This window comes from Pelecanus crispus, chromosome 13 (assembly GCF_030463565.1).
Source record: "Pelecanus crispus isolate bPelCri1 chromosome 13, bPelCri1.pri, whole genome shotgun sequence".
In the NCBI taxonomy this organism is placed as follows: Eukaryota; Metazoa; Chordata; class Aves; order Pelecaniformes; family Pelecanidae; genus Pelecanus; species Pelecanus crispus.
In genome coordinates, this window is record NC_134655.1 from 15982630 (window position 1) to 16007316 (window position 24687).

At 45.3% G+C, this 24687-nt stretch overlaps 1 protein-coding gene across 1 annotated transcript in view; it reads right to left on the bottom strand.

The window, feature by feature from the left end:
• Nucleotides 1–2831: 2831 nt before the first annotated feature.
• GPC4 (glypican 4) overlaps nt 2832–24687 on the bottom strand; it is a 67813-nt gene continuing 45957 nt past the window's right edge. Inside the window, 7 exon segments of the mRNA XM_075720645.1 lie at nt 2832–3040; nt 4031–4206; nt 6442–6578; nt 6977–7123; nt 7329–7459; nt 13262–13427; nt 24126–24517. Of these exon segments, the coding sequence (XP_075576760.1) occupies nt 2832–3040; nt 4031–4206; nt 6442–6578; nt 6977–7123; nt 7329–7459; nt 13262–13427; nt 24126–24517 (1358 nt within the window).

The following is a 24687-nucleotide window of genomic DNA, read 5'->3' on the forward strand; positions in this document are numbered from 1 at the left end:
TATGGGAATTTTTCTTTAAAACATGGTCATAATGGCAACGGTCATGTGAAGAAAAGAAAAAAAAAAAAAAAAAAAAAGAAATACTTGAAGGAAGGGAGCACATGCCTTCCTCAAAGCCAGCAGCATGCCTTGTCCCTACCCGTATGGTTTAGTTTACAAGCTCATGTCAGAGAGCCGATTTCACACACAAACACAAAATAAAAGCAGGAACACAACTTTTGATCATCCTACATTGATGTTTACTCTTGTTTCCTGTAGCCCCAGGTGACAAATCTGTCCTTTATATAGCTGAGGATTGTTGTGCTGTTAACAAAGTCAACTGGACACATTTAAAACTCACGGCAGGTCTTTGCATTGGTGGCTTGTGCCAAACTAAGGAATCATAATAATTAGTAAGCAATTAGATGTAAACCGATAAATATAAATTCAGAAATGATTTTTTTTTTTTTCTGAGCAGGAACGCTCAAAAGCAGGAGAATTTACAAGCAACTGTCTTACATATGAACACTTACGCCAAGAAGGGAGATGTTGGAGAATTCAGCCCCTCCGAACACAAGGGCTTTTGTTCCACCATTCTCGGAGCTCCGAATAAGTTTAATTTTTTTTTTTTTTTTTTTTTTTCCTTCCTTCATTTAACTTTGCCGGCCTGCCAGCTGGGTATAAGCCAGAAGGGTTATCCAGTCAGACCTTACTGCGATATATTTAACAATGATAGTGCATATAAGGTTTGTTTATTTCGGGATTAAAATTCAAATGGCTAGAACCATTTAAATAATTCAAGGGCAATCAGAAAATGCCATGAAACCAAACAAATCAGGAAAAGTCATGGAAACCATCAGCAATATTTAATTCAGAAATTCTCTTTGTTAGGGAACTTAGCTGAAAGAAAACAGCTGGATGTAGTTCAACCCTCTAAATTAAAAACAATCTAACAAGGTCTATAGGGATAACTCTTTCAGCTACATATTGGAGACCAGATTCACTTCTACCAAGTAAATGTAATAGCACTCAAAGCTAGAAAGGAAATTCCTCAGAACTGAGGTAGTTTCTAAGTATCAGCACAATTTCCAATTCCTCGCAAGGCAACTTAGCTATTTACAATCCATTTTTTCCCACACATAAATTTATAACTTTTTCAATTTCATGCTTCCATGATTTATTTTCTAAAGAAAAATAATCTAGCCAGAATATCCCTACTCTACTAACATCATGTTTTAATAAATAACTGGCTACTTCTAGTAAAATTAAGCCTCCAGGATTGTTTATACCAGCCAAGAATACTCCGCCTTTATAGCTTTGCAGAAATTTGGTGTGAAAATAAAGTTGAATATAACGCTGACCCTGAGCTAACAATGCTTCAATATAAAAATAGAAAATTATCCTTACAACACAAGGGTGGAATAGAGAAAACCCTCTCTCTCTCTCTGGATTGCTCTCCTGGCTGGATCCCAGCGTCCAGCCAGACCTAAAGGCTACCTAAAGCAGGAGGAGACGTGCAGAATAATTTTGAGTCTTTCCAAAGACCTTGTTTTCCCTAAACTATTTTAAAAATTATTTCATCTCTTTTCTTAAAAATATACATTTCTTTTATTAATGAGTTGCCGTTCACCACAATACTGTTCCAACTGCAAAAGCACATGTAGAGAGAGAAGGGTCTTGGGTAGTGCCAAAAAGCTACAGCCGCTGGGCACCGGCTCCCAGGAGACCAAATACAGGGAAAAGGAGGCATCTTCAGCCCTGCTAGCTCCTGCCTGCACCTACTCCGCTCCGCCTGCAACAGTGCCGGGGGTCGCTGCCCGCCTGCTCCTTCCCCTGTGCCCCCCATCAGAAAAGAAACAAAACTCTTGCAAAAACAAACCTGACACAACCCTGCCTCCCCTCCCACAAAGTATTCCTTAAAAACAAAACAAAAAGAAGTTTAAAAATTAATCCAGCATTCATCTAACAAATTTGCAGATAATACACATGTTGGCATTTGGATCTGTGACATGACAAGTTGCTTCCAACCGAACAAGTTTAATGCCTTATTCCCACGGGGGATGCACGTTGGGAACTGACCTACAGGAGTTACAGCTAATTGCAAGGATCCCGGGGAACAAATGACAACTCTTCTTAGCGTCTGCGGAACTGGAATTCTCTGTAGTCTCTTCCAATTTAACCAAACCTCCTGTAAAGAAAGTACAACCTGCTCCTGGCATTAACGCCCTATGCAAACAGGGCACTTGGCACGCTGACCAGCTCTGCCTTCACCTTCTGTTTTACCGCATAATAAAGACAAATTACTTCCACTTCTTTCCAGATAAGGCAACTAACATAATGTGGATAAATGGGAAGTTAACTACATGAAACACGTTTTCTGCTCGTTGGGCAATTATTTTTTTCCCCATAAGATAACATGATAAATAAAACCTGCTTCTGTACAGATATTTCTCATTTCAGAAACACATACTTGTTACAGGCCAAGAGAAGACCCTGGGGTTTTTTTGTTTTCATAAGAAATATGGTAAAATAAAATTAAAAAAAAAAAAAAGGTGATAAAGACACAAATGCAGAGCTAACTACAGGCTTGTATATACATTTTTGTTATCCACCTCTAACATGGACTCTTGGTGAACGGGACAGACTGGTAGTCCCCGTTCCTGTTATTCCCAGAATAGCAGGGGAAAAAAAAAAAAAAAATCAGTATCTTAAAACCAGTGGCAACATAGTAAAAACTGTACACTGTTGTCCATTAACTTAAAAAGCAAAGTCCCTAGATGGTATAAAAGTGAAAGCAGGTGCCTTCTAACTTTGATAATAAAAGTCTTTCCCCCCCACCCTATGCTGCACAATTATCTCCATTGTCTTTGCATGGCCAAGAACAAAATGCTAAGGAGCAAGGCTGCTTGTGATAAACCGCTCCTGGTAGCGGCAGAAGTGTTCACGTTCTTATCACTCTTGTTGGAGTTCCCAGTGACTTCGGTGGCATTGAACTCAAACTCCGGGGAGCACTGCTGGAGCTCACAGCCGCTGCCGCTCTCCTCCCCGCTGCTCTCCTCACCTGCGGGAGACAAACACACGCTGTCCTCCTCTGCCGCCTGCAGCGTGATGCTTCTCTTGCAGAAGGCAGCAGGGGGGGAAAAAAGGCAAGCGCATGCATGTTTCGACATTTATGAGATGTAAGTGTGGACCCTCTGGTTAATGCGACTTCTGCGTGCCGTTCGTCACACCCATCAGTACTGGTGGCTGAAAAGCTGGACGTGAGACAGCAATGTGCACTCGCAGCCCAGAAAGCCAACCGAATCCTGGGCTGCATCAAAAGCAGCATGGCCAGCAGGTTGAGGGAGGTGATTCTGCCCCTCTCCTCTGCTCTGGTGAGACCCCATCTGGAGCCCTGCGTCTAGCTCTGGAGCCCTCAGCACAGGAAAGACATGGACCTGTTGGAGCGGGTCCAGAGGAGGGCCACAAAAATGATCAGAGGGGTGGAACACCTCTCCTATGAGGAAAGGCTGAGAGGGTTGGGGTTGTTCAGCCTGGAGAAGAGAAGGCTCCACAGAGACCTTAATGCGTCCTTTCAATACCTAAAGGGGACTTATAAGAAAGATGGGGACAGACTTTTTAGTAGGGCCTGTTGCGTTAGGACAAGGGGTAATAGTTTTAAAAGAGGGTAGATTTAGACTAGATATAAGGAAGAAATTTTTTACAATGAGGGTGGTGAAACACTGGAACAGGCTGCCCAGAGAGGTAGTAGATGTTCCATCCCTGGAAACATTCAAGGTCAGATTGGACAGGGCTCTGAGCAACCTGATCTAGTTGAAGATGTCCCTGCTCATTGCAGGGGGGTTGGATTAGATGACCTTTAAAGGTCCCTTCCAACCCAAACTGTTCTATGATTCTATGGGAATGACCCTCCTCACACAGCCTGCAAGAGATGCCAGTTCCCACCCTCTTTAACTAACACACCCATAGCTGAAGCTTAACCAGCTACCCTGTGTTAGCATGAAATCCAATTAAAAAGGGAAAAAGAAAAAGCAAAGAACAGCAAACATACTTATGTCAATGAAGTCGACATCGTTTCCACTGTACGCATTCTTCAGCTTGTTGGTCATCACCCGCAGAGCCATGATTTGCCGGCGAATCACCATGTCTGGCTTGGTAATATCGACTTCTACCTCCGGGTTATTCACTTGACTTGCTAAGCCATTTCCAGTCACCGCAAAGTCATACCTGAAAAGAAACCATTCCTGCTGGTACTGGAGCTGCAGCTGGGTGGGGCCCCGTGCCAAAGGGCAAGAGTGTGGGAACTCGGCAATGCCACCCCCATTTCCAGCTTGGGCGATATCCTGAGCCCAATGTGATCTTCCCATGTGCTAACCCTCACGGAGCCCTTCTCTGGCTTCTTACCCCATCTTCCCTTCCTGCAACCTGAGCAGCATGTGAAATTAAACACTGTTTTCATATAAGCTGTGCCACAAAGGCAGGGGAAAGACAATTTTGTCCCCAGCTTGAAAAGAGAAGGAAGATCCGGGATTTGTAATAATAATGGCTTACAATGGCATAAATCACCTCACTGCAGGCAACAGAGCAAAACAAGCTGCCAAGATGCCTTGATGCCCAGTTAGATGACACTTTTGGGAAAACAACCTTTGGGGCCATAGTTATCCCAGAGAAACGTAGAGTAACTGTTGGAGGCAAGAATGCCATTCTGGCTGTGTATAATGCACCTTAACCATCAAGCTGGGGTATTAAATGTGTACTTCTCACCACGCAGACATGAGATGCAATTTCCCTAATAACCCCAGCGGGAGAAACATCTGTGGTGTTGAAGATGAGATAACATAACCCTACGCGTTGAAGCAGAGAAGAGCTGAGCTGCTCAGCCTGAGGAGGTGTGCCTGCTCAGGTCTGAACACACCTACAGCCTCTTGGTTTAGACGAGAGACTGAGCAACAAAACCCAAAAGAATACATCTCCTGAAACAGGTATTTGGAGTATCATCTTATAGAGCAGGCATATGACACGTTTTTGTCCTCCTCCAATTAGTTGACTTGCAAGAAAATTCGTTGTGTAACAGAAGAAAACATTACTTTTTCTTAGTTACGATGCCAACATCAGTATCACAAGAGAGAGAAAGGCCTTTGGCACAATCTACTGATCCCAGAGACCAGGCAGTGAGATATAATCATACGTCTGAAGGGCATGCTCAAACCCTGTCCTATATTTGGGAGGGTTTATTATTATTGTTGTTGTTATGATTTGTGCTCAATATTATATGTTGCAAAGAGGTCAGAAAGAGACCAAAGTGTGGAAGACTACTGAACTTTTAGCTTATTGGAGCCACAGAGAAGAGTAACAGCAAAGCAAAATATCTTGCACAACCCACATAGGATGGCAGTAGGCGAGGTCCAGCCTCCCCCAGACACTCGCCTCTGTCTCCTTGCCCAGTGCTGCCAAGTCTCCATCTCCACTCCTTACTGATGCCAGACCTCACACACTGGGGAAATCTGCCGTGAAAAGCCCTGTACAAGCTGCTGATAAACAAGACCTCAGGAGGGCAGAGCCATTTCTTGTTGCAGAGACCCAAACCATTGTCCTGGCCAAGCGAGGCAGTTTCAGGCATCATGAAACAGTGCAAAATTTATGCGGTAAGGCTCTGCCCTGTGCCCCAAAAATATCAAGGACAAAAACTGCTATTACTTTAAAAACTGTGGGAAAGCCCTGGATGACTATTTTTTATTTAATGGAACATCTTGGATTTTGCCTATTTCCTCAGCAAGAAAACAGAAAAAAAGAAATTTTATTTCCAAAATAAAAGTTAAGCAGTTACATAAACCATATGACAGAAAACCTTTGGCTTATTCATGTGTTGGTAATTTCTTCCTTAGAAGAAAAAACAAAAACAAACAAAAACAACTTTTGTAACTATTTTTCTATAAAAAGCGCGCATGAAAACCACTGGCCCCCTCGTGCCACTGACCTCAGGAGTGGAGAAATGGACCTGTCTCCGGCACCCATCTCCCTTGCCCCTACTCAACAAGGAACCCAGCAATAGCTCCTGGTAGAACCACCAACTGGGGGCACTGGGGCAGCAGCGCTGGTGGACAACATGAGCAACTCTGCTCTTCAGCCAAGCTACAGGATTTTGTACAAATCACCTCCCCAGACCTGTGAGCAACTGGTAAGAGGTTTTAGCTCCAAGGCGAGATGCTGTTACCTAGATATATAGACTCAGGTCTCTCCTTTCAAACAAACCACCAGGCAGAGGTTGGACAACCCTTTAGCTTTGCATTCAAGCTCTCCCATCTAGAAAAAAAGGGAGTAACAGCAGCAGCCTGTCTCTGGGGAAGCTGGCGTCAGTCCCGTAAGAGCAGAGGGCTCAGGGAGAGGAGCCGGCATGCTGGGAAAGGCTGGGGCGAGAGGGGAGGGAGAGAGTTAACCGGGGCGGCAGCAACATCGCCAAACCTGCTCTTGGCGCTCCCGTTCCAGCACTCGTTCTCATTGACAGTGCCTACAGACATCTTTTCATCATTGCAAATGTTGCCAGGGAGAGATGACCAAAATTTTTTGGCTTGCTTCAGCTTCTCTTTCACATCAGTAACCTATTAAATAAAAGAAAAAAAGAAACACAGGACATAATCCAGAATACCAAACACTCATTAAAAGTAAAGCTGTAAAGGTATTTTTTATCACAACAGACGTGTATAGGCCAGATCTTCAGGTTGCATGTTTTGATGGTTGATTTACTTTTTTAATACAAAATTAAACACCACTCCTCAAACACATATTACTCATAAGCCAAGCCTTTAAAACAGGCACTTTTCTGACATACAGGCGTTGAGGTAATTCATGGCTAGAGCCATGGGCAGATTACACCCCTCGGAGAGTTTAAGACAGCCAAGGAATATTAAGAAACCCTATAAATTACAAATGGAAAATTATACGCTGTGGTACGTGTATGCAAAGCTCCTGCACAGCACCGGCAGGACCAGGCACTCACCAGTCGGTCCAAACTTGTGCCGGCGGCTGTAGTCGGCCGCTCCTCCGGGTTGTAGGGTCTAAAACGAGCGCTGAAACCACTTTCAGAGACAGAGCGAGCAGTCCGGCCCTGGGCAAGCGTTTTTGGCTGGCCACATCCCTGGAAAACCTACATGAGAGAAGGAAAGGGTATTATGAAATGAGAGGTCAACAAGAGCTTCCCTTCTCCAGGCTCCAGCCCAGCCCCTGCCCAAAATAACACATCAGCTTTATATGTACTTGAAAGGACATTAAAGAAAAAAACATATAAACAAGAATAGGGAAATAAAACACATTGGATAAATAAAGCCCAAGTGTCCTCTTGGCCCATTTACCTTCTGAGACACTTGCATGCTGTTCTCCTGCATGTTCATGATCGCATCCGAAATTTTCACATCAATGGGGTCCATGACTGACTCGATGTTGAAGGGACCCTCCAGCCTTTCTGCTACCAGCAGCATCGAATCTAACACGGAGAGAGAAACGAAAGCTTTTAATGGAGGAGCTTCAAGGATAGCAGATAACAAGGATAACAGATTGAGTGCACAGACATTAACCACTGCAATGTTGCTTCTGTCCAGCACACATCTGCAGGAAACATTCTGCTCCGTTCCCAGGGCCTACAACTTCACCAGGCACTTACAGGCTGCCAGCACCAAGCCATGGGCTCGTATACATCAAAAGCCGCGTTAAATGAGGGAAAGCCATCGCAGCCTGCCAAAAGGCAGCCTGTAATCAGCTCCTCCCATTAGAAAAAGCATTACTAACACCCTCCTCTCCATGCTCGTTTATTAAAGGTTTCCTTGTGTCATTTGTTTTTCAAGACTGGTTTCAAAGCCGGGAGAGAGAAAGCCACCAGCTTCCTCATGATGGTCCTGAACGCAAGACACCAACGTGAAGGGGCCCAAGATGACCATCACTACCGTCTCTCCCTTACGGAAAGCTAGAAGCTTGCCGTGCCTGGGAAAGCCAAGGGATTACACCTTCTGGCACTGCACGGACAATTTGCACGAGGGAGACTGCAAGAGACCAGGGTAAACGTTGTGCACTAATGATATATTTGGCACATCTCTGTGCAAGTGGAGGTGGAAGAGTCCCTCAGCCAACACTGGGCCACTCCTCCTGTGCTGACATGCACATCCTCAAATACACCATTAAACACAGCAGCTACCAAAATTCCATTACTTCCTCTGGGAAATTATTATTGGCATTAAAGCTTTCACCCTGCATTGCATTTCAGCCCTCTCTCTGGTTCTCCCCTAGAAGATGCCTCCAGGTACACGCCTTGTGCTAAGCACTCATCTCTTCTTGCCCATCACAACCTTTATTTAACATCTGTTTTCACCCCAGTGCCTCAACCCTGGAGCACCCTGTTTGCTGATCTCCTCTCCTGCATCCCTTTGCGACACTCCACCACAAACTCATAATTTTCCAGTTGCATTTAATTCTTCATTTTTTCCTAGCCTGTGTGACATGGGAGGCCAGGGCACAACAGCCCCTCCGGCCCCAAGGAAACGCTCTTCTGAGGAGCTCCTCCCCGCTCCCGAGGATACGCCTGTTCCCTTCCATTAAGGAGAAATGGGTGTTTCACAGTCAGGCTATTAATTTCTCTTGAAAAGTTTTTCTCGTGACATTCATCCTCCCCCGAAGTGCAGAAGGTACTTTCAACAAGCGGAAAACTTCTGCGGGCTCCAGCTACCTGTTAAAGCTATAAAGTTAAAGATATTCCACGTACTGAACAATTTACTAATAGCTCTGCCTTAGTGCCCAAGTCATGTGAAACTACACTAAAAAAACCACAAACTGATGATAAACGTACAATTAACCTATTTGTGTATTTAAATAACCATAATAATACTACTAATAAAAAAAAAAAATCCAGCACCAACCCCCTACATGAATTGCAAACGTCTTCCTAGCCTGTAAATCCACTTTTTAGAGGCAACTCAGTATTCCAAAGATTTGCTGGGTGTTAGTCGATCAACTCATCCTAAAAACCACATCAGCCGGGACTCACGCAGCTCCGCCAAGGTGCCGGTGTTCAGGGAGTGAACCCCGGGAGGAGCTGAAGCCCCCAGGAAAGCCCCGTGCCCCGCAGGCACACACCACCAGCATCAATGATGGAGCTGTTGCAGGGCATGGCTGGAATTTAGCCGTCAGGGATTACAAACAGGTCTGAACTAAATGCATTTTAAAAAAAAAAAAAAAAAGAAGAAGAAGAAAAAAAAGAAGGTAATAACAAATGAAACAAAGAGTCTTAGACTGTATTGTGGTGGGCTCCAATAAAGTGATGCTTCAAATCTCTGAGTAATGACTGCTAGCATGAATATACCATTGTGCCGGAGGGGAGAAAAATGCTTTTGATGTGCTACCAAATGGAGACTTTTGTAAACAAGTGGAGCACAACTTAAATGTGTTCATCATTGTCAAAGCTTTTGGGGTTTTTCACGCGCATAAAGAACATCGCGGCACAGTTTGCAGGAAGCCGCTCATTTCAAATAAAAATATTATGAATAGACAGATAATAAAACACACAAAATGTCTAGGTTTAAAAAAAAAAATACAAATCCCAAATCATTCCATTTTGTAACTACTTAATTCTCTGAGTGGCCAGGAAAGGCCGCAGATCAATAAAGTGTTTGTGAAAGACTGAAAGGAAACATAAACCCCAATTCTTCTGGCTGTTTGGCGTCTTTGTAAACTTTGAGTCGGGCAGGCCATCCACAAGACCATGGGAATGTAGAGCGAATTGGGTCCTTTGTTAGCGGGGGTGCCATGGCGTTACATGTATCACAGCCCAGGAATGCAGCCTCCGCTTTGACTGCCGATAGAGAAAATGCATTCGGCCTCCAGCAGAGCTGCCAAAGCTGGCGAGAAAAGATAAGGAAAGTAATAATTGCCCTTGGAGAATATATTCAACTGGAGCTCTTCAGGAGCTGGGACTGATACTGGCAAGGAGCACTAAATGAAATAAACTTTCATTAAAAAGGGAAAAAAAAAGGGGGGGGGAGGGCGGTGGGGTGCTCTACCTCATCCACAGTTTTGATTTTGGGAGCATCCTGCAAACTTTTACCTCCCACCAGGAGCTGGCTGGTGTCCCCACCAGCAGTCGTGGCGAGCAGCGATTCCCTCTGGCAGCCACGTCTGACATTAATAGGGTTGGCTGGGGATCAAGGTAACGCTCGCACATCGAGGGGAGGCACGCTGCACTAAAACCAGAAATGAAGCTTCGGTGCAACTCGTCTCCCAAAAAGGTTTTCCATTATTGGGAGAGAGGAGTTGATTATAAGTATCATTTATTTTGCCCCAGCTCTGGTGCAAAATATTTGATATTTATAAGCCACAAGGAGGTGGCTCAGATCTGCTTCACAAAAAAACAAGTCCGGCAGAATGAGAAATGTACCCTGACCATTTATTACAAACACACAGCGTGACAAAGACTGCCTCTCCTCCCTGTGACGGGGAGACAGAAGTGGATAGGGCGGGGGGTGATGGGACACCCAACCCACACCATATAGCACCATCCCTTAAAGACCTTCTTCCTCCTGCATACATTTGTCCTTGTTACTGGCATTGAGACAATCCTTAACAATTCTTTCGCATTGTGCCACCAATAATCAGAAACCCACATCTTCAGCCTCACTGTCTGACTTGAAGAACAAAAGGCAGTTTTCAGTCTTAACCCCAAGATCTGCTTTAAAAGGGAAGGGAAGGAGGGGGGAAGACCTTGACCATTCATTAACAACAATCTTTTTTTTTTTTTTTTTTTTAAGGGGAAAAAAATTCTTTGCACACAAAGTAGTACTCCAGATATGTATATGGAGCCTGAATTCAACATCTTTGAGCAGAGTGAACCTTTGGGGGTAGGGGGGAATCATGAAAAGGCACTGGAGATTAAACTGTTCATTCAGGAAAGCTCCAACACCGCCCCGCCCCCAATAGCTTGTTTGAAACAAAGTATACCCCTGTCTAATTGGTGTACAATTGTGTCAGGAACAGAGGGGGAAATAATTTAAAGATAGTTAAATGGGAGAAAAAAAGTACAATTCAGTCATTATTTCATACACCACAATTTTAAATGGTACTTTGCAGAAGTAAAGACGTATGAAGTCTTCTTGTCTCAAAGAACCTACAAACTTACATCTCAGTTTGGAAAAGCTTTACGTACATGACTCACATATAGACCCACTAACACATGCGCATGCACATTTTATACACACATGCACCCATATAACACATGCAGCATTTGTTGCAAGTTCTCCCATTTAACTATCTTTAAATTATTTCACTAGGTTCAAAATCTGGTTTTGACACGTAATAAATCATTCCAGTAACTTAGTACTTAAACCTGCAATGCAAAACAGCATTGAGCCCATGCAGGTTTTGTTTTTGTTTTGGGGTTTTTTTTGTTGTTGTTGTGGGGTGGTTTGGGGTGGATTGGGGGGGGGTCACTATTTATTTATTTATTTAACCTTTTAAATGCACACACACAGAGAGGATATTTGTGACATATGCCCTGCCCCAAACACCAGATCTATTCAATTTAATTTGCTTCAAATGGCAAATTGAGATAGAAACCAAAATCTGGAACATAGCCAACACCTGTTCAGTTATTAAACTGTCTAAAGAAAGCACAGCTTAAGTTTTCAGTATCCGTACTCCACTGCAAGAAACAACCCAGAGTGCAAGAATCAAGCAAATACTGCCAATAAATGTAACGAAGCTAAATACCATACTTAAGTAATGAGTGGGCAAGAAGCCCCTTGGCGAGGAAGCACTGTAAGAAGAAAGCTTTGCTTCCAACCTGGAATTGCATTTATTTATTTTGTCTTGTTTAATAATCTTAATTATTGTACGCAGACCCTGATCAGTCTCGTGTGACAGGGCTCGCTGGCTTCCAGCGAGGTTCGTTTTTAGCTGCATACCACCTACAGCAATTAGCTGCTTGTGCTTTTGTCTGTTTTCTGGCATTATGCCCTTCCCTTTCATGGGATTCCTCTTTTCTACTTGGACTAGATGTTTGCAAGTCTCCTGGCTTTGAGCTATTTCAGCAACAATTGTAGCTGAAATACTTAATATTCTCATGAGAAAGACGGCTGGAAGGAATGGGGGGGGAGGTGTGTCAGCCTCCCAGAGAATGACTTGGAAACCCAATTTAGTGCCACATTTAACTCCCTATATGGAATACACAGGCAAAAAAATGCCTTCTGAAAATAATACCCTACACACATCCAGTTGGCACGGGCAGCAAAGTGAAAAGCCAGTGCACAAAACACGGGAAAACAGATTCTAAGATTTAAATCTAGCCTGAAACGCCAATTATCAGCAATTTCCCTTTTTTTATCTCGCAGCTTAACGGAAGGAAAATCTTTTCTTTCTAACAGTCTTTTTTTTTTCCCACAAGTGGGATGGGAAGAGCACCACAGCCTTGTCAGTAGCGGCAGATACTTTACATGTGCACTTCATCACACATTAACTGGAGTGAAGCGACTGCTCCCAAAGGATGCTCGTTCACAGATAAATCAAACCTCCTGGAAAAGGAGCACAAATGAAAACATTTAACATTATCTATTGCCTGTGCTCCCAATACGTGATGCATCGCCAGTTCTGCTGAGCTTTGACCCAAGGTAGAATTTAACGTTTCAGTCTAAATTTCATATATCGAATAATACCATCTACAAGCACGGAAGAGAAATGACAAACAGGAGGAAGAGGATGGCAAAAGCACTCACACAGCGTCACATAAGGCCTATCAACATTTCAAAAGGATGGTGGCCAAGCGCCAAATGAACTGTTTAAAAACAGATTCATACACATGTCCCATTCAATTTTTTTAATGTAAAATACAGGCCCATAGCTTTTCCCAAAGCTCACCCTGGCTGGCAGGGAGACTCCCAGACTGCCAAGCAAGAAAAGTGGCTTCAGGAAGGACAGCTGTATGGTGACACCAATGTATAAGGAGTAATACGGAAAAAACAGCTTGCACACACGCTTGCTCCAGCAAGAAGAGACACTCCAAGCCTACAAGTGCATGGCAGCTCCATCCTCCTAAAGCTTGCTGCAACAGAGGTCACTGGCACAACTAAAGTCCCATTTATTTAGAAATTAACATGAACTGCAAAAAACAAAGACGTTGAAGGAAACAATACCCATCACAAGACACCTAAAAACCTACTATATCTCAGCACAGCCACTCACAAAAGCCATTTAGGTGGGGGACACAGTATCAGTATATACTCACATGCAGTTTTAACCCATATTGCCTTACCCATAAAGATATTCCACTCTGTGTCCAAGTCCCCTTGGTTGGCCAAGCAGCCTCTCATGACGTTAAAGCAGTAGTTGTAACAGGGCTTCACCGATACCAGACCTCGGCAGTACGGGCAGTACATCATCTTCAGCAGTGCTCGCGTACCCTGCGGCGTGGGGTTCACCTTTACAAGGGAAAAAGGGGAAAGGAGAAGAAAATTAGCCCTTGGTCACTAAAGCAAAAAACCCCACGCATTTACCCCAGTGTGGGTGGGAACAGAGCTGTGCAGAGGGGAGGCAATGGGGTCAGCTGTCCAGTCAGAGCTCGCCGGTGTCTGGGGAGCAGATGAAGGGGTTTGGCTCACCTCCTTGGGTGTACCTGCCACTCCAGGGGTCACGGCCAGTCCCCCCCTCTGCAAAACATTATATGCACTGCAATATACCCAGAGAAAGCTGCCTGGTATTGTGGAACCCCTCCCTGGGATGCAAGGACAGGCACCCCAAGGGGGCATGAAGCATTCAAGATTAGGGAAAGGACTAAAAGGCCACCAAGCCAAAAGGCGTAATGCAAGGCTGCATTATCCAAGCCCTGTGCAAATGCACACTGAAGATGACAATGCCAGGATTTCTCAGGGAAAAAGCAGCCAAGATGGGATGCTTGCTGCTAGCCCTGCACCAAACCCGCCGGGAGCATGCCCTCCTCCTTGGCAGCGCTGCAGCTAGGCTTTTCCTGGACAATTGCCCAGCAGGGCTCTCCGGCAGAGAGACTGGCTCCTTTATCTTACATTCAACTCCTGCAACACAGCATTTACATGACAGATACCTGGGTTCATTTACACTCAGCACCCATCACGCTAGCTGTTCCCCACACCTGAAGGAGGTGGCAGCTACAGCCCCGCAGCTGAGGACAAGCCAGGAGGACTCTTGAAGCCAATGCGCAACCACTGGGCATGCAAGCAGAGCTATCTGCAGCAGGCATGTCACCTTCTGAGCCCTCAACAGGGCTATTTTCCAAAGTGACTCATGGTCATTCATGTTTGATTCACTCTCTGGCCCGGCTTCAAAACATTCATTGAAACCATTTCCACACAGCCGGTCTGAGGAGCATTAGCTCCAGCACCACGTACTCGTGCCGACCACATGGTGGGTCCGTCTAAAGCACCAGAGAAGCTCCCACAAGAGCAAGTTTAAGTGTTAATTAACCACACATGAAAATGGAAAATGAAGATGTGACCAGAGATATGCTGACAAAATAGAAGTGGTCTCTGCTGTCTTAGCAATGCGCTTGAGACTTCTTGTAAGGTGTTTATGGAAAGCACTCTTAAGTAGGTTACGATCCAAGACTGTGCTGAAGGAAGAGACACACACACAGCGCCAAGGAAGAGAGAAGTCATTTAATACAAATGGCTGGGGGTGTGGATGACCTCCACATCTCATCTTCTGGGGATCTGGAAACTGGTTTCATGGCAGAGAGGATGAGAGGACTGAACAGAGATGAATGTATGCAAGGAAGGCCTGGTACCACATGTGCGCTGAGGACCATACTGTTGCAAAGCCCATCACAGCATGAGGGCTATGGAGAAACTGAACATGATCTGCTGGTGCAAAAACTACTTAGCACCACGTGAAACTAGGAGGCAACAGACTTTAACAAAAACAAACTGGACAACAAAAAAACCCACTATGTAATCAGGCTGGCTTTGCTAATAACATCAGCAAATTTTTAAACCTTCTTTTCTTACGAAAAGAGATGATAGATGAAAATCTCTTGTCTTCCCATCAACTCCAGAAAGACCACGGTTTCTCTTCAATGGGCAAGGAAACTAGGTAGAAAGACAGGACAATTTTCTGTGGCTGATGGAGCTCGGTGCTAGATTTTGGCTGGCCAGCAATGTTCATTCAGACATCAGTTTACCCCTCCTTTGTCATCTTCACCCCTCTTGTCCACAAGGAGCCTGTTTGGCTGAGCAAAAGGAGACTCGATGTAGAAAGCTGTTTGCGGTGGTGGGGGAATCTGATTCAGACGCTTCAGAGCATATATACATATATATGTATATATATATTTGGAAGGCACAGCAGGAGCGGGAGCCCCAGCAGAAAGCTCCCTATTGGGGCAGCGTGGCTTTAAAGCAGAGCTAGTTCAAACACTGGGAAGAGCTCAAGCAACAGAAAGCAGCTAACTCAGATGATTTATAGTAGGAAAACTGAAAACAGACAAATGTAAAGGTATCATCTGCCATCCAGATGGTGCAGTCCTTGCATAACAAAAAAGTTGCAGGGGGGAAGAAGGAACTAAACAACATCTAACACCCAGAGACAGAACTCTGAAGGATGCCCCAGTTTAGTAGTTCAGTACTTTCTCTGCTAAAAATCTCTTCCCATGACACTTGGCGGTAGGTGCCAGGACCTCCACGCCTAGTCCTGAGGCTTATCAGCAGATCCCGGCCACCCTAGCACTGCTGGTCCTCAAAGAAGTGCTCTGCATCCTCCTCAGGAAGAAAATTAGGAAAAGGTTGATAGCACCAGCCAGGTGCTAGAGCAGTTGGAAGTGGGAGGAGGAGCAGGAGACTTCCCCAGCCCTATCATGGAAAGCTGCAGCTTTATGTAAAGGAGTGCATGGCAGTGCATTGCAAAAAAATCACCCGCACAGCAGTGACCCAGGAGGCACCTTCCCATCTTAGGTTCCCGGCTCGCCCCTCAGGGCTGCAATCCTGCAGCATCCACCCTGCTTTGATATTTCATAGGGGTTGATCTTTATGAATCCCAGCAGATGCAGAGGAAACTGAAGCCGCTTTCCCGCGTTCCATGGTAGACGACATGGGATGGTCACTTGGATTACGTCCTTTGAACAAAGACCCGGAATGACTTTAAAAGCAAATGGGGTTTTGCTTCCTTCCCTACGTAGGTTTACAGCTCTGAGCCCTACACAAAGCTGAGCAAACGTGGCGATGAAAAGACAAACCCCAGCCTGCAGTGACTGCAAAACTGGACCCGAACTACTGAGGGAGGTAACCCACAGGGAAGCTGTTAGTTTGCAATATAGTTGCAGATGAAGAGGAAGACAAAGGGGAAATTTGTCAGTCCAGATCTGGCATTTATGATGTCAGAAAGCAACAGGAAGGCACAAGCAGAGATCAGCTCTAAGAGAGAGTTTCGGGGAAGATTATGAGCAATTACGCCTCGTTACAACAGTGATAAACGCTTAACTGCTGCATATCGCTGCAACAAGAACCTTAACCCCTGGCAAGAGGCCCATACCCAGTCCAGACCAACTCTGGATCTGTCAGTGGGCTGTGCCATATGTTGCACTGGCAATTCTTCACAAGCTTTTAACATTCGCTCTGCCACGCCAGGTGCAAGCTCTTAAAACACCATTGTATGTAACAGTAAACCCAGATATGCTTTGTTCTGGGGTTGTGTTTATCTTGGAAAGCAACTGAAGTTCATTCAGACTCTACTCTAGAATGACCCTCAAAAACCAAATAATCTCCTTTCTAATAAAGCAGAGTCCCAAAGAAAGCTTTATTTGCTGAAGAGGATTTACTCTTAGTAGATCTGAGTCCAGGTAGTAGTAATGCTGTAGTGCACATACCTTGTAAAAGCTTATAATAGAAGTAAATGCACTCCAATCCCTTGCTTTTATCTTGTAAAATTTATTTCCTTTCCATGGCGTTCCACGCCACTGCAGCGATCCATCACCCTGCGGTTTCATCATGTAAATTACAATTTGTCCATGTCTATACGCTTTGTCAAACGTGAAGATTAAAAGCTGCTAACAGATGTGTTTTGGCACTAATCTTCACATTCGTATCAAACTTACTTAAAAACACAGATTTGCACACAATCCACAAAAATTAAGTGAAAAGCAAACAGTTCTGGGCTTAATCCAAACGTTTCACGTCATATATGTTGAGGTACCTCAACTTACATTTACTGGTGAAGACACAATCACTTTCTTGTAAAAATGACATGCTCTTGGTAAAATAAAATCTGGTTTTTGTTGGTACCTGGTCATATCCATCCCATTTCAGAGTCTCACATAAGGGAAACTGTTTGCCCTATGTCCTTAGCCTTTTCCAACTCATCAGCAATTGCATCTGGATGAGTACATCTGGTAGAAACTTCACCGTTAAAGCACACACCTATCAAGTGAAATGCCTTGTTAACAGCCTACCACAAAGCCACCAAAACTAAAGAAAAAACAATCTGCGCAAGCAGATAAAGTTCAGAGAAGCACCAGTTTCTTTTTCCCCTCCTTCCCAAGGCAAGGAATGGCTGAGGAAGGATGACAGAGCTCCAGCCATGGATGGTCCTGTGGAGAGCTCTCACCAGCTGTCAGACAGCCAGAGCCACATTTTATTCTCTCACTCTACCCTCAAGTTAACATTAAGAATGTTAATAACAACATTTAAAATCCTGTCAGCTTTAATAACTATTTATAACAACACTGATAACTCAGGCTTTCTTATTTTCCAAGCTTGCACAACAACAGCGTTGCCATGCCAGCAGCACAGCCACCAGAAAACATAGAAGTTCAACAATTTGAAAATAAATGCAGTGAAATTACTCTTGATTTATACTGTGTTTTCTTTGCAAAAAACTGAATTAGGGCAATACTGGATAAAGAAGACCGAAGGAGTAACTTCTCAGTGACATGGAAAGATGATTTCACGACTTCAAAAACTAACTCCAAAGCTGACTGAAGGACTGCTCGCTCCAGGTGAGCAGCCAATTTAGACAAGCAGAGTGTTGTCAATTTTTGGGACCAACACAACCTTACTTGCATCATTTCTTCCTTCCCTCAGTGTTGTGCAAGAGCATCATCTTGGCACATGCCGGTCCAGACATTCAGCTCACTGTGAAGCAGAAGATCACTCGGGCAGCTCTTGGTTTGCTTCCCCACCCCAAATATTCCAACGAAAACGTTTTGGAATTAACTATGCATTTAACCAATTTTGCTGGCCCAGTGCTAGCACATGAATAATTTAGAAAGCATCTGGTTCAACCACAGATTTGGGCCTCCGAGGTCTTGCACAAGGGAGCACATTTAGAAGCGATACTTGGGAACGGCACAGCTCTGTGCCTTGTCAGTATTCGCTGCCTGTGGCGATGTCTACTGCTGTTTTATCTTGCTGGTTACAGTCACCTCTGTGCAAGGAAAAGTGGAAGAGTACATTTACACTCGATTCCCTACTTATAGCTTGCTTTTGCCCCTCCCCAGATGTGACAGTGCCAGAGAGGAACAGCAGAGCTCCTGAGAATCACATTGCTGTTTCACTCAACCTGCTCAGTCTTAACGTGTCAAAAAGGGAGCCCCGTGTGCTCTTCTTCCCTGCCGGCACCTCCAGCCCACACTGGGCAGAGGGAACCTCGGTGCCAAGGAGACGCCTCTTCCACTAAATGCTTACAGAGCGACGCCAGGGTCAGCATCTCTGGCTCTTGGTGTCCTCAGGACCAACACGCCTTTCAAACAAAGCTTGTTCTCCAAAGCACCTGCCTCTCCTGGACCCAGAGACACTGCAGATAATTAGGAGCGTGCTGTTGGCTTTAATGAGCAAAACAGCAAGAACATTTATCTTGGCAGCTACACCCAAACACTTCCTTAGTTATCCCTCATATTATTTTCAAAATTAGCAGCAGAACCACAGTCTGAGGGGAGGCAAAGGAAGAAAAAGTAAAGAAAAGAAACAGTGGACTGAAACGCTCCTGTATGATGCCACCAGCTCCAAAACGCACAGCCGCATCCATGAGCGCTCTCAGCACATTAAATCCGTGATGATTGCTGCTTGAGCATGCTTTGAAGGCTATGCCTAGCGCAGACCCTCAGATGGCTGGAGCTGAGGCAGATGCAGCCACATTCTTGGCAGGTCTTCTCAGGGTCATCTTTGATGTGGAGAAGGGCTTGGTATTGTTTTCTGCATTGATGTTTGCCCTTGGCACATGGAAAGCAACGTCCTTGTGCACGACGGTCCCTCGGTCTGGCCCCTCAGCTTCCAACTTGCTGCCTGTACAGCACTGCTTCTTCAGAGGCCCCTGTGCAACACTAAAAAGGCTCCTTGGCTCTTCTGGCTGGTTCTCAGTTGCCCATGAAGCAGCAGCATCTGTCCCCCATCTTCTTTCAATGCATGCAAGGAACACGTTTCATTTCTGTCACTTCCCTGGGAGGGTTTGCTCTTACCCAAAGGGTGTCCAGCTTCGCTGGATACAGTAACATGAACTTCTACCTGAAAAATGATTAAGGGCACATTCCCCTTAAGTCAAACCAAGGGCAAAGACCACACAAAGGGAGACTGGACCTTTGCTCTCTGACTAAACTGTTAGATCCTCAAATGGTAATTATGAGGGGCACAACATTTACTGAAATAGGAGCTCAATGCCCTAATAGTTTTGATGATACAGGCCTTAAATCTTATTCAGTGTTTTAATTATTTTTATCACTGCTTCTCCTAAGCTAATGTCTGGCCCACATGCTGCATCCATGCTGAAAAGGGCAGGAGCCGTGGTTCAGGAGATGCAGCTGGAGGTGAGGGAGCTCACGCAGGCCAGCGGTAGGTTGGCTTATGCAGGTTCAGCGCTTCACCTTGTGCTCCATGGGTGCCTACTTAGAGATGAGGCAGCTCAGACCAAAGGGGGTTAAAAACCCACCGGGCTCTCACTCCAGCTTTGGAGCGGCTGTGGGAATGCGATCACCTGCCCCCTCCACAATTCTCTTCCATAAACGGTTTGAAGAAAATTCCCTCCTCGGCTGCTATCATCACACTTCATTAGGGAAGAAATGCCGACACCAAGGAAGCTGAGCCTCCTCCACCCACCACAAACATCTCCAGCAGCTTCCTCTCAGCTGTTAATGTCTCTTGAGGACAGCAGATGAGGAGGTAGGTGTATGCCTCATGAAACTGTACATTATTTGATATGGCTCGTATCTGTGCTTCCAAATTAAAACACCCTTTCTTGCATACAACTTTGAAGCTGCTGCCTTTCCCAGGGTTCCCAAGGATGGGCTGGAAGCCCCTTTGCAGCAGCCCAGCTGCTTTGGTGGCAGGTGCACCTTGTGTGGCTTTCGGCACAGGAATGCTTGTTGAAGAGGTGATTTAGGAGCCTCCAGAGCTCCCAGCAGTTCCTCAAATGACTGGACACAAGTGCAAGAGGGAAAAGTGGTAAAAGAACCCCAAAACAACAGTTCCTCAGCATAAATCTCCTGGGGGGCTGTAGAAAACCACCACTGCAACTGCAGGAGGTCCCACCCGCACATCCCCATCAGCAGCTCTGCAGAGAGACGGTGACACAAACGCAGGGATTCGATATTGCATGGCTGCATGCTTCATCCTTCACACCCCTCCACTGCTGACCTCCAGTCAGACCTCCCCTCCCAGCCTCTGGCTCAAGCAGGCTCCTCCTGACCCTACAAAACGCTGTCAGGAGGCTCAGTCCTTGATTTCAGCTTCTTCTCCTCCTCCCACAATGGCTTCTTCTACTCCTCCTCCCACAATGGCGAGCTCCATCCCATACCTGTAGTTGACCTGCACCCAACAAGCCCCTGGGCATTTTGCCCTCAAAGGTGTCATGACCCTTGACCAGGCTGTGGGTTACTAATTAAGGGAACATCTCTGCAGCTTGGGAACTGCCCAGTTGCAGGTTCTCACCCTTTTTCAGTCACTCTGGGCTCTGGCTTGTATTTGCTCCTTTTTCCCGCCCCTGGCTGGGGCAGGAAGTGTCACTGCTGGCAGCAATTTAACCCAGCTGATTTTAGTGCTTGTCGAGGGCTAAGCAGCAAGTGAGCGATTAGGGGATGGGCAGATTTCCATCTCCCGAAGGCGAGGGCAGGAAGGTCAGAGAGAAAGCACCAAGCGTCAGCAGGCGACAGAGGGAAGTGCTGGAGGCCCCCAGCCCCTCGCAGCCCACCTTAGGTGCAGGACACGTCTCTAGCAGGCAGAAATGGCATCCTGGGTTTTCTTCTAGGATCTACTGTTCAGGACGGATCTGGAGAATTTTGTACTTTTGGGATCCAAAGGAGGGAATTTGAAGGGTGAAGACTTGAGCATCAAATTGTGGTTTTTTAGACACAATTTTTAAAAAGTCTGTGCTTTCTCTCTGTTGTGTGTTTGGGCAGCAGCACACGGCTTCTGATCCATCCAATGCTGAATTAAAGTTATTTCCTAGCATACTGACTCAGAAATCAAGCATACTTGCAGCTTTTCAATATTCTCTCTTCTTTTCCCCCTTTCCTCCCAAACTCACATAAGAACAATACCTTTCTAAATGCACCTCCCTAGCGAAGATGTAAAAAACATATAGGATCATTAAAAAGCCATCAAGGTTGTTCTACTGTAAAGTGCTCTTTGCTCTCCTGATAGCAGCCCGGGAAAGTACAAAGCAGCTGGGTCTTGCAGTAGTTTGTATTTCTCCTCCTGAGGATTTTCAATTAAACATTTTTAACTTGCTTGTTACAAAACACATTAAAAGTAAAACTAATTTGCATTACTTTGGACATTTTTTCATAAAGAAGAATAGAAGACTTATCCCTCAAGTTAATCCTGGTATAAGCACTCATCCCCCTACAACTCCTGCGTAAAAATAATAAAGAAGCAAAGTCAATAGAGTCATTATATAGAGCTCAGCAAAGCCAGGCTAATCTATATGTAATGTGGGAAGCCCCAAAACGCAACCGCAAAGCAGCAGGCATAAAAACATCAGCTTTTAAACTCACATATAGAATTTCGCATTGTGTCTAGCAGAAACGTGAGGTTAGATTTCCACTGAATGAGATTAAAACGCTATAGAAAAGATTATTATTCCTTCTACTGCTGCAACTAAACCTTACGTGTTCAAGCAGCAGCAACTTTTGCTACCACTTCAAAAAGTCAATCTGTTGCAGGATTTCCAGTGCAACTTGTGAAACTGAAGTGGAAACTGTGGTAATTGTGATCGTCCATGGCACGTGAGCTATTTTTGCAGCTGAGTGGGTCTCTGGGTAACCTTCCACACTTAGGCAATTAATTCTAGAGTTGAAGGCAACTCTACACTCGAGGATCTTCAAAAAGGAAAGAGAAATCACGACGCCACCTCAGGTTCACAACTCTGATTCATAACAGATGCGGGGACCATAGCCCTCGTGGTCCTGTGTCAAGTCTGGAGACATTTTGATGAATTCTGAGCAGATGGAGCATAAACATGATCCCTCATCCATGCACATTTACTGCCTATCAAGTGATTGCACATTCCCAAAAACTGTACTGGGGCTTAGCAGATGGACCTCCCACCTGAATACTTCATCCACACTCTCCAGCAGTGAAAACCCTTTTTCCCTTTCGTTCTGACCACAGTATCTACCACAATGCTACACAGCCAGAAAAAAGTCACCAAATTTGAAACCCCAACCAAGAGGTTGGCAGGCTTGGCCAGTGACCTGACATGGAGACACAATGCTTGGCCTCATCCAGGACCAACCCTCCCTCCCACCACAGGACAGCATCCCCGAGGCTGGAGGATTTTGTGGTCTTGTAAGAGTGTCCCCACATGTCACCCATGGAGCTCCACAACACCCATCCTCAACCAGCAGCAGGCAGACACATCTCACGCGAGAGTCATCACTATTAAATGGAGACTCAAGGTGTCCAAGGACCTAAACCTGCCACTGCTAACTTACAACTTGCTCCTGGAGCCTGGATATATTAGTACGGCAACTCTTCCCTTGCTAATATTCTCTGCCCTATCGCACACATGCAGGCTTATCGCAGGCTGTTTTTCTCATTTCTCTTCAAGAAAAATTAACGTGGAAGCAGATTGGTTTTTTTTCTTTCCAGAGAGACAGTATTTTAATATTATCCCCGTAAGCCAAAGCAATTTGAGTGATTACCTCACTTAACGATGCTGCTTGTGCTACCTCCGAAATGGCATTTTGCTTCTAAGAGTACCTGAACAGCTATTCTTTTCTGGTTTACTACTATTTTTTTGTTTTCTCTTTCGTGGCACTTAGGGTGATTCAAACTGCCTGCCCTTTCAGCCTGGCGTTTTATTACTCAGCAACCAGGTAGAGAGAAAGTAAACCTCTCTCTGCCCAATTAAATGATTATATTAAATCTTCTGTAGCCCGCAGGAAATGAGCTGAGTTTGTTAAAAGGAAATCACTAATATTTGTTATCTCACACAATCACTTTAAGGTGATTATTGACTACACCTGTTCCCTATACCATACAACTCGGACTGTTACAGACAAATCTCATGTCAAAAAAAAAAAAAAGTCACCCCACAAACCACTCCAAAGTGGTTTATAAGAAGAGGGAGGTAAACATTTAAATGACCAACACATCACATCTGCTTGACCCCCCAAAAAAGTGACTTTACCATAGAAGTCTGAGGTCTAACTCACGCTGCGTGCGTGGCACCAAGTACAACTGCCTCCTGGCCTGTGCATATGGCTCCAGCTTACTGTTATCATAAAAGTACTGTTTGCTCATGCTAACAGCCTCTCCCCAGGCCTGGGAGCAAGGAGCCAATCATCAGCTGCTCCATAATAGGTGCTCACAGCATCCATGACTCGCTGTAATTTGAAGGCAATATTAAGAAGAATACACAGCCATTACACAAGCAAACATGGTTATTTCCACTGCAGAAGATATTTAATTTCCTGCTTGTTGCTGTTCCCTAGACAGGAGGACAGCATCAACCTGGGGAACATCCCTGCTACTGGGCTGCAGCACTGGCTGGTGGTGTCCCCAGAACGTGACTCTACCACACAAGGGCACAGCCTACATAGACAGAATTTGGTTCTACCTGCGCTCAACCACCAGCAACGCCTTTAGGTACCTAATCAGGACAACAGGGAAAGACGCTACCTATCATGGGTCTGTGGGACATGGGAATAATCATGAGACGGGGCTCACCGCAGACACTTTGCTCACGACATCCCTCGCGACGGCGAGGCCCTGTGCGAAGGTGCGGGCAGCCACGAACGCTCGCGTCACTTGTAGCTTGAGCTTCCGTGGCACGTCCCCGAAGGGTTTCAGCTGCTCGGTGTACTTGCTGACGCACTCGAGGTACTCGTCCGTGAAGTGGTACTGGGGGTTGACCAGCCGGAACATGCGCTCCAGCAAGCGCGCCCAGAACTCATTGAGCATCTCCTCCAGGTTGACATTGCCACCCACGTAGTACCGCTTCAGCTCCACGAAGAGGTCCTTGAACAGCTCCGAGTTCTGCATGTACAAACGGCCGTACGTCCGCACGAACATGTCATTCAGTGACTTCTCGGCGTTTTCGAGAAGTTCTTTGAAGAACTCTAGAAAAGAGGAAGAGAAGCCATGGTAAACATCAGCACTGGGTTGTGTGTTCGCACACTTCTACAACCACTGCCATTGCTTAACTGGAAAATTCAGCACAATAAAACCATCACCCAAATGAAACGGAAAGTTAAAGGACTCCCTAAAAATTTTCAAACAATTTACCTAT